This window comes from Plasmodium falciparum (genome assembly GCF_000002765.6).
Source record: "Plasmodium falciparum 3D7 genome assembly, chromosome: 11".
Classification (NCBI taxonomy): Eukaryota; Apicomplexa; class Aconoidasida; order Haemosporida; family Plasmodiidae; genus Plasmodium; species Plasmodium falciparum.
This window is the reverse complement of record NC_037282.1, coordinates 1,202,501-1,225,514: the sequence shown is the minus strand read 5'-3', so window position 1 is coordinate 1,225,514 and position 23,014 is coordinate 1,202,501. Positions and strand designations below refer to the sequence as shown.

Genomic DNA, 23,014 nt, shown 5'->3' with positions numbered 1-23,014 from the left:
AAATGAAATTCATAAATGGCCTATTAGGATAATTTATCTTTATTTAATGAAAAGAGAAATCATAATATATTTTTAATAATATTTTAGTAATAAATATTTTTTTTTTTTGTTCTTTCACTTTATAAGTATATCATTGTAAAAAAAAAAAAAAATATATATATATTATATATATTTATATATATATGTAATATTTTGAATGCTTTACACTTTTAATATGTAATATTTTCCAATATAAAATTTTTTTAATTTTTGATTTTGTTTTATTTTGTTACTCAATGCAATAAATGAATAAAATAAACAAATAAATATGAACAAATAAATATGAACAAATAAATATGAACAAATAAATATGAACAAATAAATATATTATATATATATATATATATATATACTTGTTAGAATGATTATAACTCTTTCGTAATAAATCGTCAATGTAATTTTTAATGGTCTATTGTGCATATATTATATGTATATATGGAAAAACTAAGAATAAACACATAAAAGAATAATAATATGAAAAATGAAATATTATATATATATTTTAATTTTTTTTTTTTTTTTTTTTTTTGGACACATACAGGAGTTTATAATAATTAATGTATGTATATAAAATAATCATAGTATTTATAGTAATGGAAAAATTATTCCTATATATTAAATATAGGACATATATATATATATATATATATATATAATATTGCCTTATTTTTCATGATTAAAAAAATTATCGTCACAAAAAAATTTGAAAATATCGTCACTGATACCATCATTGTGTATACTTGATTTTAGTTTGATCAAATAATTCATTAAATATTCATATTTTTCTTGTACAATTTTTATATATACATTTTGTTCATGTATTTTTTTTGAGTATATATTTATGATATCATTAAAATAATTTAATTTTTGTTTTAGAGATATATAATTTGTTTTTAAATTCTCAAAGTTTATTGGATTAAAAGCATAATAGGATAGATCGTCATTTTTATCTAATTGTAATTCGTAATTATTTTGATATGTAAAATATATATTTTTTTTATTTAATTCTGTAAAATTGTTAGTTATATTTTGCAACTCTTCAAGTTTTTCAAAAATTATTTTATTTTGATTTTCTACATTCTTAGAATAGCTATATATCATTTTATATATATTATATTTTCTGATATTCATATCGGTTAAATATGTTTCATTAATCAATTTATTATATTTTTCTAAATGATTATGAATTTGTATATGTTCAACAGGTGTTGGATAATTGAAAGGAGAGTTATCATACATGTTATCATACATTTTATTATTATCCTTGTCATTATATCTGTCATTATATTTATGACGATCATCCTTATGGACATCATCATAAACCTTATTATCATATATATTATCATAATCCTCTCTTTTCTTCAAAAAAATATTTTTTATTTGTAATTTTCTACCCATGGGAATTCTTTGATTACCTATATTGGTACTATCATAAGAAGATGTAAGATTATTTTTATTTGTAAAATTATCCTCATTGTCATTTACGCAATAATTACTATTATATTTATAATTTTCTATATCTAAATGGTTAGTTATATTTCGTTCAGAATTTTCCATTTCGTCAACTACATAGGTACCTGACGTTTTTTTCAAATAATCAGAATTGTAAATATTATAAATATTATGGCTATCATTAATATGATTATTATCATTAATGTGATTATTACGAATAATATGATTATTACCATTAATATGATTATTACCATTAATATGATTATTACCATTAATATGATTATTACCATTAATATGATTATTACCAATAATATGATTATTACCAATAATATGATCATTACCATTAATATGATCATTACCATTAATATGATTATTACCATTAATATGATTATTACCATTAATATGATTATTACCAATAATATGATTATTACCATTAATATGATCATTACCATTTATATGATCATTACCATTAATATGATCATTACCATTAATATGATCATTACCATTAATATGATCATTACCATTAATATGATCATTACCAATAATATGATTATTACCATTAATATGATCATTACCATTAATATCATCTTTAATATTAATATAATCATTTTTAAGCTTATTAATTATTATAGAAATATTAGTGTCTAATATATTTTTATTTGTGTCTTCTTCTCTTTTTTCATTAAATTCAATATTATCATTGTGATTATGATTAATATAATTATTCATAAAATTATGATTGGGGATATCTTTATCATTTCTCATATATTCATCTTTTTCTTCATTATATGATTTTACTAGTTCCACTAAAATATTTCTTGTTTCTTCATTATCATAAATGCTACTATTGTAATATTTTAAGGGGTTACCTTCGATATCTATAGTGCTCATTCTTTGTACTTGTTCATAATTTTTTTTATTTATATTATTTCCATCAAGTAATATTTCACAAGAATAACCTTTTTCCTTTTTTTCTTTCTCCTCTATACAACATTCTTCAACTAATTGTTCACCTCTAAATATGTTCTCTTCCATATTTGGTAATAGGGTGTAATTTTTGTTATCATAAAAATTGTTATTAAAATTATTCGGAGATTTCCCATTTGATTCATCTTTTATATTCTTCTGAATATAATTATTATCAGGCGTATCATTCGATTGAACATTATTTTCTTGTATTCCCATATTTTTAAGCAATTCTATGGAAACCATTTCTTTGTCCTGACCGTTCAGGTATTTTATATATATATTTTTATATAAATCAAATAAAAACCTTAACAGTTCATAACTTTTTTTACTTTGAGTATAAAAAAATACCTTTTCTAATATATCTTTTTCTGACATGTTCATGTGTTCATTTTCCAAATTAGCATTATTATGACCATCAATATTATTACTATTATTATATAGTTGGTTGATTATATTATCCACATCATGATGATCATTCATATTGTTCTTTTTTGTATCGCTTTGTATTTTATTCATATATATGTTATTTAATTTATCTTGAATCCTTTGAATATTTACACATATTTTATTTATGATATTTTCTTCTTTGAGATGTTTTTCTTGTTCATTCATACGATTATCAAAATTCTTTTCAAGGGCCTGGATGAATGGCAACATTTCTATTTGTATCTTTTGAATATATTTGAAAAAGAAAGTATCATTAAAAATTAAATACGATAAAATGAAATCCATATATGTTACTTCTGTATTAATTTGTGTAACATTATCATAAAAAATATAATCTTGTTGTTTTTCAATACTTTCTTTTATATTTGGATTATATCCGGATCCCCCATAAAAATATAGAGAATTCTTAAAATAAAAGCATTTATTTCGAAAATTATTATATGGTATAATAATATTTTCTGAATTATTTAAATTTTTTAAATAAAAAAAATTATGATGAAAATATTTATGTTGTTGTTGCTTCTCTTTTATGTTGTTGTTCATTTGGTTTTTATCAAAATGAATATTTAGTGATTCATTTACACTTTTCACATTTTCTTCCGAATTAATGAATTCATGTAAAACAAAATTATTATCCTTAGGTTTATTGTTAAATGTGTTATTATTATAACAATTTAAAGATGGACTTTTCTTATCATAATATATATTATTTGAATATTGTGATAGATTTTCAGAATGATTTATATGAATAATATTTGATTTATAAATACCATTTTGATTTATTTCATTTTGTTTTTTTTTTTGTTTAAATTTTGCATTTATTATATCGTTTTCTTTTATACATTCTAGTACATTTGGAGAACTTAACAGAGTTTTTTCCTGGTCTGATATATTATTATATTCATCTAGGTTTATATTTTTTTTTGGAGAATTACTAGAATTCAATAGTTTTACTAAATAATTACGATACATATTTTTTAAAACAAGTAATTCCAAATATAGTAGAACATGTTTTTCTTTATTAATTAATTCTGTTTTTAGATAATAGAAATCATCCATGGTAAATATTTGAGTCCAGGTATTTTTTTCAATATCATATAAAAATAAATCATTCTTTAGGATATTATAATTTTCATATTTTTCAAATCCTCCATATATATATAATTTATTCTTTAGAAAAATACCAGTATGACTATGTCTTTTTGATGGTTTCATGTGATTATATTCATCCGATATAATTTCATACCATATCCCTTTTTTTGTATCATAAAAAAAGAAATCATCTTTTTCAGCTTTTAAATTGGTTCCTCCATGTATAAATAATTTATCTTTATAAAAAAAGCTCAAATGGCAAGCTCGAGCACCTGGATGTTTTTCAACATGATGAGTAATATATTCATCATTATTTGATTTGTAATTGTTTTTGATATTATCATATATATTATCATATATATTGTCATATATATTATTATTTATATTATCATATATATTATCATATATATTGTTATTTATATTATCATTGATATTATCATTTATATTATCATTTTTTAGTATATCTTGCTCCTTTTTTCCACTTATTATGATATTTTTATTTTCTTTGTTTATTACATTCCTTTGTTCTAATTTATTAAAATAATTATCATATATACATGGCTGATTTGTTTTGTTTTCCTTTTCTTTGCAAGATATATGTTCCCATGTTCTTTTTTTTAAATTACAAATCCAAAGTTCATCAGTCACTTGCCAAGTTTTCCCTGTTTGTATTACTCCTCCATATAGATATATATAATTATTACTTAATGTTATGGAGAAATCGTCCCTTTTTAAATTTAATAATCTATTATATGTAATATTAATTTTTTCCCATTGAAATGTAGTCATATCTAATCTATATATAGTAAAAAAATCGATTACTTTAAATTCTTTGCATCCTAGAATATAAAAACATTGTGTATTTTTTTTTTTTTCTTTATCTTGATTAAATGAATATTCACAATTTCCTTTATTATATGATATACCATTAAAATGTGTAGTATTATTAGTATCATCATCATTATTATTATTATTATTTGTATATCTTTGGGTGCTTTTAAATCTATGATATTCAGACCCATTTCTTTTATTTTTTTCTGTATGATTCCATTTATTTTGCACACAATTTATTGAAGGAACAAAGATCCCTCTTCTAAAAAGGGAATTATCCTTATGATAAAAACTAGGGTTAGAAAAAATAAAGCTAGGGTTACATAACACAAAATTAGGGAAATTAAAATAGAACTTTGGATTATCACAGTATGATTTGTTAGAATTATTATAATATAATTTATTAATATTTTCATTATAATTATAAAATAAATCATCAGAATAATAATAATTTTTTTTATCGAAATTTTCCATATCAGCCAGAAAATATATTTTATAATATATTTGTGGTATTATTCCCTTAGTATGTATAATTTCTATATTATTATTGTATAATTTATATAATGCATCAGGAATTATATATTGATTATTCCTAGCTCCATAAATATATATATCATCTTTAAAAATAAAAAAGTAAGCCTTTTTAAAATCCAAATGGTTAGGATAATTTATATGATATAAATACCATTTGTAATAATTAAATTGATGGTCCTTATTATCTTTTTTGTCATATTCATTTGAACAATTATTTATTGGATAACACATATTATTATTATTATTATTACATATCATATTTTTGTTTATATTTACCATACCTTTGTTATATATTATAGAAGACGTTTTTTTATTTTTTTCATTTACTAGTAAATGATTCAATTGTATATTGGTAGTATGATCCTTTTTCTTTTCCATTCCTTGTGAATCTTTTTTATTATTTGTATAATCAATTTTATTATCTTGTCCATAATAAGATATATTGTCTATATAAATTGTGCATTCTTTATGTAATGCATCATATTTGTTTGATGCATGTAAATTCTTCGTATTATTTATATCTCCTTTGTTTAAATGTTCTTTGCCATGTTCCTCAATATGTGTATTTGAAATATTGGATTGTTTATAAATATCCAAATGATTTGTATTATCCTTATTTTGAAATATACATTTATGATTATCATCATCATAATCATCCTTTTTATTATTATTAAATATATTATTTGTTTTATTACTTTTACTACATTTTATATCATCACCATTTTGATTTATATCTTCGACATGGATATTATTATCTACATTCATTTTGGAATGATCACTGATAAAATTATGGCTTATGTTATTTCCTTTATTATTTATATGATCATCATGATTATTTATTAAGTCATATATTTTTTGTATTGTACCTTTGTCTGTTTTATCATGAAAAGGATTATTATTTGTATCTTCCTTTTGTACATAATTCATATCATTATTAATGATATAATCTAAAGGGTGTGTTTTAGGGACAACGTTATCAGATATATATTTTTCAAAATACTTTTTATTAGTAGTCTTAATATCTTCATATATAAAATTTTTATTCATTATTTCTTGTAAAAAATTATTATCATGAGACTTTATGTTATATTTGTCGTTTTCATGTTTTTTAATATTGTCTGTATTTTTCATCTTTTCTTTTTGATCTTTTAAAAAATGGTTCCATTCGTTATGATAAATCAATAGAGGGTTATAATTTTCTATTATATTATTTATATTATTTATATTATTATTTGTATGGCTATTATCGTGATGAAGATGTGGAATATATCTATCTTGATAATTATAATAATTATTATTTTTACTACTACTACTACTATAATAATAATTATCATTATTATTATTATTATTATCATTATTATTATCATTATTATTATCATTATTATTATCATTATTATTCATATTTGGAATAGATAAGATTGAAAAAATGTCGTAATTGTTTATGTCATGAATAATTTGACTATCATTATTTCTTTGTATTTGATCATTATATATATAATCCATATTATAATTATTACTTAAATCTTCATCTTCATATTCATATTCATATTCATATTCTTGAATATAATCGTAGTTTTCTTTTCCAGTTTTATTATTTTCCATAAATCTGTTATATAATTTTATATTTTTATAATATTCTTCATTATGTTTATTATAAACATGTAGATTATTAAAATCATCAACAAAAAAATTAGAATTGTGATCGAAAAATATATTGTTATTTTTATCAACATGAATATCTATATCTTCATCAACATAAACATCTGTATAATTATGAATGTTAGTTATTTCATTAGATTTTTCATTTATATTTATGAAATTATCTTTATTTTTATTATTTATCATATCAATAATAACTTTGTTATTCTCTTCAAAAACAGAGGTATATATTTTTTCTTTATTCTCTTTTTCTTTATTAATTTCAAAATTATTTCTTTTAAAATTGTTTTTATTGTTCCTATAATTATTATTATAATTATTACTATAATAATAATAATTATTGTTATCATCATCATTACTATCATCATCATTACTATCATCATCATTATTATGATCATTACTATTATGATCATTACTATGATCCTTACTATTATCATCATTATTATTATTATCATTATTATTATTATGATCATTATTTTTATCAATGTCTATGTTATTCACTATATTACAAATGTCCCCTCTGTTATTTTCTTCAAGTTCAAACACATTATTTGTACTAGCGTTCTTATTTTTAAAGTAATTTATAAACATGTTATCCATCACATTATACGATTTATTTGTGTCCTGGGTATATTCATGTGTCTGATGTTTCTTTGTTATATTCATTTCTTTTTTTTCATCATTAGTACATATATTATTATAAGGAAGAGTGGACCTTACAGAATCCTTTTTTGTGTCCTTCCCTTTTCCTTTATACTTATTTAAAAAATAAGGATGATCATTATTAATAATATGGTTTTGCTCATCACCTATGTTATAAATATCACTATATTTATGAGCATTATATGTACAATTATTATTATTATTATTATTATTATTATTATTGTTATTGTTGTTGTTATTATTATTATTATTATTAATATTATTAATATTATTATTATTATGGTTGTTATCATTTTTGTATACCTTCTCTGTATAACTAAATTTAGGACCAGATACCATCATATTTTTTATATCATCTCCATCTTTTTTATAATTTTTTTTCCTTTGTACAAAATTTCCTACTGGTATAGTTTCGTCATATATTTTTTTTTTTTGAAGAGAATTTTTCATTTCATGGTCTTCAAATACTTTATTTTTATTTATATATGTTGTATTTTTATTTTTATTATTTTTACGTTGATCTAATGATAAATTATATTTATGTGCCATGATATTATTTTCTTCTACATAGGGATTCCTATAAATATTATTATTATTATTGTTGTTGTTATTATTATTGTTATTGTTGTTGTTATTATTATTGTTATTGTTGTTGTTATTATCAGGATTCATAATTTTATTTTTGTCATTTTTAAAAATTCCTTTATTATAAGATTTATCTTGTAACATATTAATCCCTTTATTGTTGCATAAGAATGATTCTCCATTTTGATCTCGCACATTATTCATGTTACAAAGATTTTCATTTTTAAAAAACCAATCCATATTATGCACATTATTTTGTTGTATGCCAAAATTATTTTCGCACATCGATTTTATCATATTATTATAATTATTATTGTTATTGCTCTCTCCATCTACTTTACCATGGTTATTTTTCTTATCTCTTCTATTATTTTTTCTATTTCTTGCATGGTTTTTTTTATCTCGTCCGTTGTTATTTCTATCTGTTTTATTATATTGATCGTTGCTACTAGTTACGTTCTTACCAAATATATTGGTCTGCTCTTCTTTATTATTATTATTATGAAATTTGTAATTGTTGCATATATCGGTATGCCTGCTACAGGACATATTATTACTTACACTTCTTAGATTTTTATTCTGTTCAGGGTTTGTAGAATCAAGGTTCTTAACACCATTACTATAGGACGTATTATTTGTATTATTATTTATTTTATTATTTGTGTTGTTTTTTTTATTATTATTGCTTGTATTTTCGTTGGTTACCCGTTTTAAGTAACTCATTTTTTTAGAAATAAAAAAGAAGGAAAAGAAGTAGAAAATTAAAATAAATAAATAAATAAATATATATATATATATATATATATATATATTATATTGATGATAAAGAAAATAATTTATATTATATATATATATATATATATATATATATATTAATTTTGCAAAACATAAATATATTTATGTTACATGTCGTTTTTATTTTACTCTATAATCATATCGTTCTTTACAGAAGATACATTATATTAATTTAATATATTTTTATAAAAAGTATTAAGAAAAAAAATTATTATTATTTACTACGATAGTAATAAGATAAGTTATTAATATTTATATTTTATTATTCTATAATATATATATAAAATATATATATATAAATATATATATATATATATATATATATATATGGCTAACTATCATGATATTATATAATTTAAGGGGTATTAAATAAAATTACTATCTTTTAGAAAAGAATAAAGAATAAGACATTACAAATATATATAATAATATAACGTATTAAATATGAAAGTAATAATAATAATAATCTAAATGATCAATTTTAAAGATTATATTTGTAATACACTATGTCTAGATATTCTGGTTATTACTATTATTATTAATATTATTATGTATTCTTTTTTTTTTTTTTTTTAAAGAGAAAAATTATATGAAATAATTAGACTAAATTTTAAATACATATTATATATATTTATTTTATTATCGAAATAAATTGAAATAGTTACATTTTATATTTGCATATTATAAAACATATAAAAATGTGTTTATATTTATCTTTCCTTTTCTAACAGAATAAAATCTATTAATTCTGTTTTTCTTTTGTTTCTTTTTTTTTTTTTTTTTTTTTTTTTTTTTTTGTTATTATTACACTTATAATAATATGGAGAAAAAAAAAAAATAGGAAGAGAAAAGAATATAAAAAATTAGCTTATTATATTATCATACCTGACGATTAATCAATCTACATATAACATAATTTAAATAAACACTGTTGCATAAACATGTGTAGGATATATTTTAGGATTATAACTAAATATAGAAGATAAATCAACAGAAGTATAAATAAATAAATATATAAATATATGACTTTATTTAAAGAAACTAATACTGTTATTCTATTCTATATTTATATAGATACTAAAGAAACTTATCAATAATTTACTACTTGAAAAATAAATTAAAATATATATATATATATATATATATATATATATATATGATTGTATGTTTTTATATTTGTTAATTATACTATCCATTATGATTTATCATAAAATCAAAATAAACATATATATATATATATATATATATATATATATATATATATATATATATATTTATATATTTTAACAAAAAAGAGGAAAAAAGTTTAAATAATCGGAAGGATATACATATAATATATATATATAATAAAATAAATAAATATGTTTAAATTAAAATAATTATATCAACTTATCTGATGTTATATAAATATTCCCATATAACAATTATAAATACATTTTGCCTATTCTAACTTATTTTAATTTATTTTTTTTTTTTATATGAAAAATATCTTTGTACTTAGAAATATATACACTACTAACCATAATTACATAAATGTGTAATACATAAAATGGAAATACACATTCTATACGTCTATTATATATAAATAAATATATATATGTATGTATATATATATATATATATATATATATTATTCTTTTATTCTACTTTTAACAATATAATATTATAAAAAACCATGAAGAAAATACATATCATGTAGTACATATATATGTAGGTTAAATTTGAACACAATCAAAAATTTTATTTCTTTTTATACTATATTATATAAATATAAATATAAATATATATATATATATATATATATATATATAATGCATATTAATACATATAAATATATAGATGTTCATATATGATCAGTAATATTTTGTATATTTTTTTTTTTTTTTTTCATGTAAAAATATCCTTGGGAACACATATGAATAATGTATATGTATGAAAAAAAATAAAATATATACAAATATTATATATATATATATATGTACATATATGTGTATCATTTTTTTTTAAACTTAAAAAAAATCATTTTTATAATATCACGTGTATTTTTTTTTGAACAACTAATATAATCATATAACTATAAAACTACGTTTAATGAGTAATAGCATATATATATGTATATATAATATATTTTTTATATTTCAAATTTAAGGTGAAATAAAAAAAAAAAAGCATGTTGTAATAAAAAAAATGATTAATGAAAGCATATCCATTTATATTTTACAAACAGTGTAAACGTATATATAAATAAAAATAAATAAATAAAAAAATAAAAATAAAAATAAAAAAAAAAAAAAAGTTGAATGTTTTATTTTTATCTTTTTTAACATGTAAGTGTAAAAAAGTATATATGTAAAAAATTTAACACACACATATATATATATATATATAATTATATAGATATACTAAAAATTGGATACACATATACTTTATGATATTTATTTTTTTCATTTATTAGAAGTATATGAAAATATGTAAAGAAAAAAAAGCATCTAATTTCTTATATATTTTACTTAAATAAATAACATGTTATTATTTTAAACATATATATAACATTAATTTTTATCCTTTATAAAAATTAGTTCCTTGAAAAAAATAAAGGAAAATTAAATAAAACTGTTAATATGTATGTATATATATATATTAATCAAATTAAACATTCTATATAAAAAATTTCATTAAATATGTGAATGAATTGTATATAAAATTATGTATTCTTTCTTTTTTCTTTTTTTTTTTTTTTTTTTTTTTTTCTATATTTTTCTTTTTTTTATTTTTTTATATAAATAATAAAAAAAAAAAAATGAAAAACAAATGTTACTCTTCTATAAAAAATAATTTTTCATTTTATATATCAAATAAATAATTACATAAGAAAAAAGAATAAAAATAATTATATGATTTATATATTTTTTAAATTAAATACAACTATAAATTCGCATAATATATTATTTATACATACTTGTCTTGTATAGTTAACTTAAAGATTTCACACTTTCTATAAAGTTGAAAAAGCTATAATTTTGTCTAACATTTGTTTATTTTTTATTATAAATATAAAAATGATATGTATTATAATATTATATATATATATATATAATATATATTTTTTTTAGTTTAATACAAACAGTTCTTATTAAATTTGGGAGCTTTTATTTGCCTAATTTTTATAGAATTATATATTTTTTAAATATATTCCGTATCTAATATATGCATACTTTTATAAACCTAGTTTTTATTTTTTTAATTTTTTCTTATCTTTTATTTGGGTAACTACATAATGTTCAAAAAAGAAATAGCAAGAAAAAAAGACAAGATAAATAAATAAATTAATAAATATAATTATACATATATATATATATATATATATATATTAGAGCTTTTTACCAAATAGCTGTTTATTAAAATGATTTTCAAGCATAATAAAAAAGAGCTATTTAGTATAATTTTTTTTTTTTTTTTTTAATAAAAAATTATGAACCGTACAGGCAAAAAAAAAAAAAAAAAAAAAAGATAACCTAATATATATATATATATATATATATATATATATATATATATATATAGGAATTCATGATAGTAATATAAAAGACTAGATTCAGGAAAATAGTAGTATACATACATTAAAGTATATATACATATATATTTAAAAAAAAAGACAAATTGACATTTTTTAAAATGACCTATATGAGCTATTATATTATAATATATATTATACACTATATATTGCTTTTCTTTTTGCACACTTATGCATATATATATATATATATATATATATATAAGTATAAAATAAAGAATGGGCTTGTTTTTTTAAATTCTAATATTTTGAAAAATTTTTTTAAAAATATATTTCTATTAATTACAAAGGATAAATAATAAATATATATATATATATATATATATATATATATATGTATATCTAAATGTTATCCACTTGGGTATTATATTTTAATATTTACATATCATTTTCTATTATTCTTTTTCCTTATATATTTTGAAGGCTGAACCTTGATCTATAATAATATGCCTTGCTTGTTCAGAAAAAATATGTACATATATGTTTAATATATATAATATAATTCTTTTTTTTTTTTTTTTTTTTTTTTCTTAAATAATTAAATGTGTGTGCAGCATTTATAGAGAAAATATATTTTTTTAATAATAAACATATAAATAAATATTTTTGTTCTCATTTATATGTTATCAAAAATTGTTTGATATAAGAATTAAAACAATCATAAAATATAAAAAAAGATAATCAAAATATCGTTTTTTATAAATTTTATTTGTTAACCTTACTTTTTATTCTGTTGTAATATGTAGAAAGTGGATAAATATTATATTTTTTTTAATTACATAAAGATAATATTATAATTTTTTTTTTTTTTTTTTTTTTTTTTTTTATTTGCAAGTAAGATCACTACACATATATTAAAATATGTATATATATATATATATATATATATATATATATATATATATATGATATGTTATTAAAACCCCAAGATTGTTATTATTTTGATATTCCATTATTTTTTAAAATAAAAAGATAAAAATTGTATAGAGTTTTTTCTTTTTTTTTGTTTTGTTTTTTTGTCTATATTAAATTGTTATTACAAATACAAATTTTTTATGGAAATGAACAAATAAATAAATATATAAATATATAAATATATATGTGTATAGCCCCCTTAGTATATATATTTGCTTATATTGTATGTAATTCTTTTTTTCTTCTTTTTATTTTTCAAAAAAAATTTCATAATAAAAGAGGTGAAATATAACAAGTGCGTTGTTCATTCAAAAGGTGATAGGACAACATATTTACATAAACAATAATTTATACTTTATTTTATAATTATTTTGTTATCATTTTTTTTGTTATCACTTTTTTTTGTTATTTTTATTTTATTTATTTTTTTTTTTTTTTCTTGTTTTTACTTTAAAAAAGAAAAAAAAGAAATTAATTCTATATAAGATAGCACATAAGAAATTATGGACATGACATACAATATGAGAAATGCTATGGCTTCATCTAGGAATATGGAAGAACCCCAATATGATATGAGCACAATTGATTTAACCCAGAATAGTATGAATACAAATTATTTAATGAATGGTTCTGTCTTAACAAATGCGTATAATAATGACTATATAGTTAATAATAGAGACAAATACACAGGAGATATGATATCTCAACTAAAAATAGACCAAGGTATACCTACATATAGTCATACTCTTCCAATGAATGGTACGACACTTGCTGATACGAATGATTCATTGAATATACAAGGTATGATGAGAACTAATATGGATACTACAGGATTTGATGGTTATTCACATATAATGAATTATAATAATACACAAAATACAATCCAAACAAATCCAATTACTTATCGTATGGAAGATTATAATAATCTTAACAATGATGTTATGTATATTAATCCAACGACAGGAGAAAAGTTTTCTGCAGAATATGTAAATAATATACCTACAAACGATTCTGATAACATGTTGTATTCAAATAATTTCAAAAATAATAGTATTAATATGAATACATTATTAAATAGCCATTATAATAATTTACCATACCCTATGCCAATATATGAAAGTATGAATAACCCTCAAATGTATATGCAACACATGAATCAAAAACAAACAGTCAATATTCCTTTGCAGCATGGGGAAAAGAAATCGGCTGCTCGGAATATATCAACTGTAAATAAAAGAAGAATTAAGACAAAAAAATTTTTCCCATGTTGCTAAAATGGGACTAATATATATTAAATAATTAATGTTTTGTAGCAGGAGTTATTTTTTGTTTGTAAAATTCATTTATATCATCTCTTTGTATTTTTGTTTGTTGGATATTTATTTATTTATTTTTTTTTTTTTTTCCATAATTAAACCTTATATATTATTAATTATTACTTTATAATTCTTATGTATTTATTTATTTATTTATTTTTTTTTTTTTACTTACACATTATTATTGTTTTAATTTTGTAATAGCAAATGATATATATATATTAATAATAAATATTATAATTATAAATGTTTCATTTTTATTGTTTACAATATTAAAAGGGTTAATACATTTGAATGTATATGTATTTAATTTTTTTTTTTTTTTTTTTTTTTTTTTTTTAAATGAATCTATAATTAATTCTTATGTATATATGGTTATGGATTTATTTCATTTATATATAAAGCTAGGTAAAAATTAAATATATATAAACTACTAATCACTAATTCAATGTTCTTTTTTTTTTTTTTTTTTTTTTTTTGTATAATAGATTACAATTAAATATATGCATATATATGTATATATTATTCATTTCATAACAAATGAATTTATATAAACCTTTTGCGATGTTATCATAAACATAAAGGGATAATATAGATTCTTCTTCTGTGTATCATAATATTACGTATAATATAAAATAGGATATTTGAAAATGTATAATAAAAATGAACTTTTCGGTTCAAGAATATAAATAAAAAAAGAAAAAGAAAAAGAAAAAAACAAAATTAAGAGATAACATGAAATGAAAACATATATATATGAAATAAGATATATTAATATAAATCTTGACATATAATACTAGTCAAATCATTAAAGATATATATGTATATGTTGTTAAAGTTAAATAAATGGTGAAAATAAATAAAATAAAATGTTCAGGTAGATTTATCAATATGTAATTGCATTTTGGCTAGCTGAAAGGACAAAAGGAAAAAAAAAACAAAAAAAAACAAATATATATATGTATGTATATATATATATATATATATATATATATATATATATATATAGTTTTATTATTTATTTATTTATTTATGTGTGTATAGGTTTATTATAATATGATTTTTTCAGCTGTCAGCAGCAAATGTCTTGCGAAGAATGTACGAGGAAACATTTATTATGTGTCCTTTTTAAGAATCAACACATATAATTATAGTAGTATATTTGATTTAATATTAAGAAAAAAAAAAGAAAGAATCTGTGATGATAATAAAATAATTAATGATAATAGGGGTAAAGAAGAAGAATATAATGAGTGTAATATAAAAGAAAGGATTTTAAAATGTGAAGTTCCTATTTACAATAGTAATAATAAGATAAAGAAGAAAGAAAATATTTCATATATAAAAAATTATGTACATAAGGATAAGAAATGTTCTGATGGGTTTGAATTAATAAGTGATGATAATATTTATAACAATAAATTATACATCTTAAGATATATAAAATATTTACAAATAAATGATGATATAAATAAATATAGATTTATATCTAAGCATATAATTAATAATGTGTATAAATTTAGATATAATGAAATATTATTTATTTTAAAAATATTTTGTAAAAGAAAATATAAGAATTTATTATTGCTACAATGTTTTAGTGAATATTTTTATTGGTTATGTAAATTAAAAAAAAGTAATAAAACAAATATATCGTATTATTTATATTTTTGTTCAAGGTTTAATTATATACCTACCATAAAATATGTAGATGAATATTTAGACACTTTTCTTTGTTATGAGAAATGGGTACCAGGTATGAATTTTTTTTCTTTAAATATGATTGAAGAAGAAACTAATGATTGTGCTAAGGATATAAAATATATAATTAATGTTTTATATTTTTTAAATATGTGTAATTTAAAAAAGAAGAAAGAATTATTTGATACCTTACTTTATATGTGTATATATAATATAAATGATTTAACAGTAAAAAATACATTTTTATTATTAAAAATTCTTATAACAAATATTGAGAATGATAAATATGATATATCTGTTTTTAGCACTATTCATAAAAATATAGAACGACATATAAATTCATTAGAAGATTTAGATTTTCATAATTATATGAATATTATTTTTTATAATAACATAAATCCTGATGCAACATTTTTTCGTTTTATTCATAATTATATTGATAAAAAGGATATTAGGATATCTTCCAATAGTATGCTTGCTATATTAAAAATAATGAAGAAATATAATAACAAGGATCATGTTATGTTTAAAAAAATGGCACGTATAATGATAGACAATTTTTTTAATTATACGTATGATCAGATATTATATGTATTGAAGATATTCATACAATTAAATTATTTTAGTCAGGATTTTTTTAATTATCTTTTTAAAGCTTTTATATCTTCTGGTGTTAATGACCTTGTCTGGAATAAGCTACCTGATGAGAATTCGAAGGAAAAAAAAAAAATACAAGGCATAATAAAAAATAAATATCTACTAAATGATTTATATATTGATAATAATAATAATAATAATAATAATAATAATAATAATAATAGTAATTATATTGTTAATAGGTATGAAGATGTGTTAAAAGAAAAAAAAAAAAAGGTTAAGGAGGATGAAAAAATAAATTATGAAAATTTAAAGACTTGTAATTCATATGATAAAAAGGTATTTCCTTTTGATGAGACTTATGTGGGTGAAAATAAGAATAATGAAATATATGTAGAAAGGGATAACCTTTTACATAATGATAAAACTTTACAAAATAATAATCATCATTATAATAATATTTCCCATTTTGACAATGAAAAAAGAGATATTCCAAATAATATATTGTGTAATAATATTTTAAACAAAATAAATAATAAATATGATAATTTTACAAATGATCCCACTAAATCATTCGGGAACACCTCTTTGTATATAAATATAGTTGAAGAGAAAAAGGACGATAAACACAAAAAAATAAACGAGATATCTCATTTACCTCTACATTTAAATATTATTAAAAGTAAAATGAAAATCGATTCATCAAATATAATACCAAACAACATGCCTATGGAGGATAATAATATATACAGAAAAGTAACATACGATATATTATATATACAAATGCATATTTATCTTTTTATTTATTTGGGTATATGTGGTTATCGTAATATCCAAGCGTTAGATATGTTATCGAAAAAAATACAACATTATTTATATATCATATATAATAAGCAACATGATATATCTGACGACAATATAGAAAAGAAAAAAAAAAAAAACGACGGTATTAAATTAATATCATTTTCATATGCTATAAATAAAATGAAAGAAGATTATAATAACAATTTTTATTTATTATCACAAGAACATAAGAATATACTTTTACATGATGATATGAAAAGTATACAAATTCGGAACAATCTGGAAAATAGGGAATTATTAAAAGATAAACAAAAGATAGGATATAAGGAGAATTATATACATATGTGTAATGATAATATAGACTCAAAAAAAAAAAACAAAAAGAAAAAAGAAAAATATATTTCTAATGTTTATCAAGATGATCAAAAAAATATATTTATAAATCAATTGAAAAAATCATGTTTACATTTTGTATATAATAAAAATGAAAAATTAGATTTAGAAAAATTAGAAAAAAGAAAAAAGAAAAAAAAAAAAAAATTAAAAGAGGAAAAAAATGATAACATGAATGTTATGAAATATATGAATGTTGAAAATTTTAGGAGAAGTAAAAGTATTAATACAAATAATATGAATGACACTGTGTATAAAAATGTTTCCATTATAAAGAAAAGAAACACAGAAAAGATAGAACAAAAGAAAAAAACATTAGCAGAATGTTACAGTGGTCATCCGGCATTTATACGTCTGCACAATAGAAAATTGTTCAGAAGGTATTTTAATGGTAAAGAAAAAAAAAAAAAAAAATAAATAAATAAAAAATAAAAAAAAAAACAAATAAATAAAAGGATGATATTGATAGGAATATACACACAAAAATATATATATATATATATATATATATATATATATATATACATATATATATATATATTGTTTTATTTTATTTTATTTTTTCATTCCTTTTAGGTATGTATAAGAGCGAACTTTACTTGGAAAAAATAAAAAGAAAGAAAACCAAAAAAGGGAATGAGATGAATAAAAAGAGAAAGGGAGATTTACGATTAAAAAAGTATAGAAAGATTAAAACATTACGGAATACGATTCTTAAAAGATATGGTTATATATTTAAAAACAAGTATAATTTAGTAAGTAGGTACATCAATGATTATGTATATAATGACAAAGAAAAGAATAAATGTTTGAAAGAAGAAACTTTTGTAGATATGATTTTAAAAAGAAATGAAATACATATAGATGACTGTTTATTTATAAATTATAATATTTTATGTAATATATCTATGAAGAATTTAATGAAAAAAAAATTTTGTAATTTTATATCTCGTAGTAATGAAATAACAAGTGACGAATATATTATACAAAATGATTATTATAATAAGAAACAAGAATATTATAAACATGATATTATTAAATGGATATATAGATATATAAATAATTGTAATATCTTTTTTAAAAATAATAATAATAAAAAAGGACAATTAATAAATGAATATGACATCAAAAAGTTAGATATATGTATTAAAGAATTTAATTCAGATATGAAAGAAGAAGAAGAAGAAGAAGAAGAAGAAGAAGAAAAAAAAAAAAAAAAAAAAAATAATAATAATAAATTATTAATAAGTTTAAAAAATATATCCTTGATATGTGAAGCATGTACCAACCTATATTATTATAATAATAATTTATATGATGTCTTATTATATCATATGTTAAAAATAATAGATCGTTTTTATAATAATATTGGAGAATATGTTAAAGAAAACTTAATATGTAATCACGACAAATCAAATATAAATATGCACAAAAATTTTAAGAACAATAATATTAATCTTCCTGGTGATATGAGTATAATACAAGATAGGTTTGAAGAAAATATAATATATAATAATATGTTATGTGATGATAAAAGCGATGAGGAAAATAAGATATTACACAAGGAAATAAATGTACATAATAATAATAATAATAATATTAGTAATAATAATATTAGTAATAATAATATTAGCAATAATAATATTAGCAATAATAATATTAGCAATAATAATATTAGTAATAATTATATTAGTAATAATAATAATTATTATTATTTTTCAAAGTTACATATTTGTTTATTTAAAAATGTGTGGAAATTTTTAATCTGCCATATACAAGTAAACCATTTTATAAAGAACATATTAGAAAATGACATTAGATATAATACATTTGAAAAATTAATAGATATATATACACACAAATATTTTTATTATAATATTAAAAATATAATATATATTATAAATTATATCAACTCATCAAATATTGTATATACTAATAATAAAAAATATTCCTTTGTTTATGTATTTTTTATAAATTATTTTAATATATCTGTAATAATAAATAAATTATTTTTATTTAATAAGATAATATATATGATGTCTCAAATGTGTTATCCAAAAAATGTAGAACATATAAAAAAAAAATTCAACATCATTTTATATGATATATCATATTTATATTATATATATACAAAGACCCTTTTGAATTTTCAAAAAGAAATAGAAATAAAAAATAGAAGAATTTCTACGGATAATATAAAACACATAGTTAGTAATGATGATATACATAATTTATTTTCTTGTATTAATTTTTATATAATATTTCTTTATATTTTAAAAAAAAATATAAATGAACAGAAAGAGTATTTTATTAATCCTACTACAGAACGTATTATGGAAAGTAATGATATGATGATTACATGGGACGATTTAAAAATTGAGAAGAATATCCATCCACAAAATAATTTATATGTACATACAAATAATATAGTAACATATGAGAAAATGCAGGAACTCAAAAATGATGATCATAATAGTATAATGGACCATCATTACATCTTCAAAATTATGTTACATTGTATTAACTTAATAAGATATTCAAATATTTCAAATGATAAAATTAATAATAATGAACAGAAAAAAAAAAATATATATATATTTACACTAATACGTTTTTATTATATCTTTAAAACATTTTATAGAAATAAGAAATTACTTTATAATATCATTGAACAAAATTATGACGACTTCTTTCCCTTATTTATTATTAAGATATTAAACAAAAAAAAAATTAAACAAATCTATATACCTCAACTTTTTTCTATGGATAGATGTATAGCAACTCATAATAAAAAACAATTTATACATGGACTTATAACAAACCATTTTGCACCCTTTTTTAAGAAGTCCTAAGAAATAATTATGTTCTTCAAAAATATATTAAAAAAAAAAAAAAAATGACGATTATATCATTTCATACAAAATAAAAAAATATATGATAAATAATGTATATGAAATATAATATAATGTATTTACTTATAATTTTTTTTTTTTTTTTTTTTTTTTTTTTTTTTTTTTAATAATATTAAAAATTATAATAACCCTTTGATTCATAATTAAAGGGTCATAATATATTTGACACACCTTTAAAATATATCTCTAAAAATATATGTATAAAAAAAAAATATATATATATATATATAGAGAGAGAGAGAGATTTTTTTTATATCTCTTTTTAATTGTTTAAATAAAAAGAAAAGAAATTTAAAAACACATATATGTATAATATATATTATTATTATTTTCTTATTATATATATTTTAATTCATTTGTGTAAGTACATACCATGATCCCATTTTGAATGACCCCATACACCCTTACCTTTTTTTTTTTTTTTCCCCATAAATTTGTTCCCTCCTATTTTTAATATTTTTTGTGTGAATATATTTTGTGTGAGTATATTTTGTGCGTCGATCATTATAAAAAAATAAATACACAAATAAATAAATGAATAAATAAATATACATTTATATTGTATGTATATATATATATATATATATATATATTTATTTATATTTATATTTTTCACCATGAGGGGGTTGAAAAAAATTGGCTGTTTTTTGTTTGAAAATAGCACCCTGCCCACAATCAACACGTTCATAATTCTGGACATTATTTTAAGGATATTAAAAATTCGAGGGAATAAAAAAAAAAGAGAGAAAACAAAAAAGAACTATAAAAAAAAGAAATTGAAAAGGGCTTTATTATTAACAAATAAAACATTAATAGATTTATTTCCACCCGATTTTGATTTCATATTAAACTTTTTAAATAATTCTTTAGATAGAAAAGATAAAGATAATGATAAAGATAATGATAACAATAATGATAACCATATTGATAACAATAATGATAATAATAATGAGAATATTTGGACGGTGAATAAAATAAAGAATTATAAAAATTTATATAGAAATTTTAAAGATGATAAAAAATATAATATAAAAAATAATAATCAAAATGAAGAGAAAAATTCATTATACATAAATAATAATCATATATGTGATGATATATATAATCAACATATTTATAATTTAAAAAATGAAAAACAAACAAATGATACATTTGATAACCTTCATATAACTATTGAGATGTTAAAAGATATTTTAAATTTTATTCATATAAAATATATTGATAAAGAAAATTATTTAATAAATTTACTATATAAATTAAATCAAAACAAAAAATATAATATTATAGTAATAAATATAAGTTTCTTTTTTATTAAAGATGATAAAAAAATTAAAATATTTTTAGATTATATATTATCATCTGCTTATAAAAATGTCACAAAAGAACTTACTATGAAAAACAAAGATAAAAATAATTATGATCATAAAAATGAATTCTTGTCTAATTCTAATAATATTATATATTCTAATATCGAAGCTGAAATGTGTGATCGTCCTTTTTATAAAAATATTTTAAATATTTATTTTCACTATTCATATTTTATTAATTTCTTTGAATACCTCAACAGTGTGTCTCATCTTTCCTTAACAAGTCATAATATTAAAACAATAAAGAAAAAGAAAAAAAAAAAAAAAAAGACAAACAATAATAATGATAATGATAATAATAATTATGATAATAATTATAATAATAATAATAATTATGATAATAATTATAATAATATATCCCAATCTTCT

The 23,014-nt window shown here is 18.2% G+C and overlaps 4 protein-coding genes across 4 annotated transcripts in view; 3 read left to right on the top strand and 1 right to left on the bottom strand.

Moving 5' to 3' along the window:
• Nucleotides 1-702: 702 nt before the first annotated feature.
• On the bottom strand, nt 703-8,994 carry PF3D7_1131600 (kelch domain-containing protein, putative; the record flags this gene model as incomplete). Its single annotated transcript, XM_001347961.1, has 1 exon — nt 703-8,994. The coding sequence occupies one exon, from the start codon at nt 8,992-8,994 to the stop codon at nt 703-705; it is 8,292 nt and encodes a 2,763-aa protein (XP_001347997.1).
• A 5,064-nt stretch (nt 8,995-14,058) lies between these two features.
• On the top strand, nt 14,059-14,829 carry PF3D7_1131500 (conserved Plasmodium protein, unknown function; the record flags this gene model as incomplete). Its single annotated transcript, XM_001347960.1, has 1 exon — nt 14,059-14,829. The coding sequence occupies one exon, from the start codon at nt 14,059-14,061 to the stop codon at nt 14,827-14,829; it is 771 nt and encodes a 256-aa protein (XP_001347996.1).
• A 1,098-nt stretch (nt 14,830-15,927) lies between these two features.
• PF3D7_1131400 (conserved Plasmodium protein, unknown function) lies at nt 15,928-21,218 on the top strand (the record flags this gene model as incomplete). The annotated part of the gene is made up of 2 exons (XM_001347959.1): nt 15,928-18,757; nt 18,943-21,218. 2 exons carry the CDS (start codon nt 15,928-15,930, stop codon nt 21,216-21,218), a joined length of 5,106 nt encoding a protein of 1,701 aa, XP_001347995.1.
• Nucleotides 21,219-21,895: 677 nt separating this feature from the next.
• Nucleotides 21,896-23,014, top strand: part of PF3D7_1131300 (conserved Plasmodium protein, unknown function) — a gene marked incomplete at both ends in the record, with an annotated part of 1,698 nt that continues 579 nt past the window's right edge. The window contains one exon of the mRNA XM_001347958.1: nt 21,896-23,014. This exon is cut by the window's right edge and continues 579 nt beyond it. Within this exon, the coding sequence (XP_001347994.1) occupies nt 21,896-23,014 (1,119 nt within the window).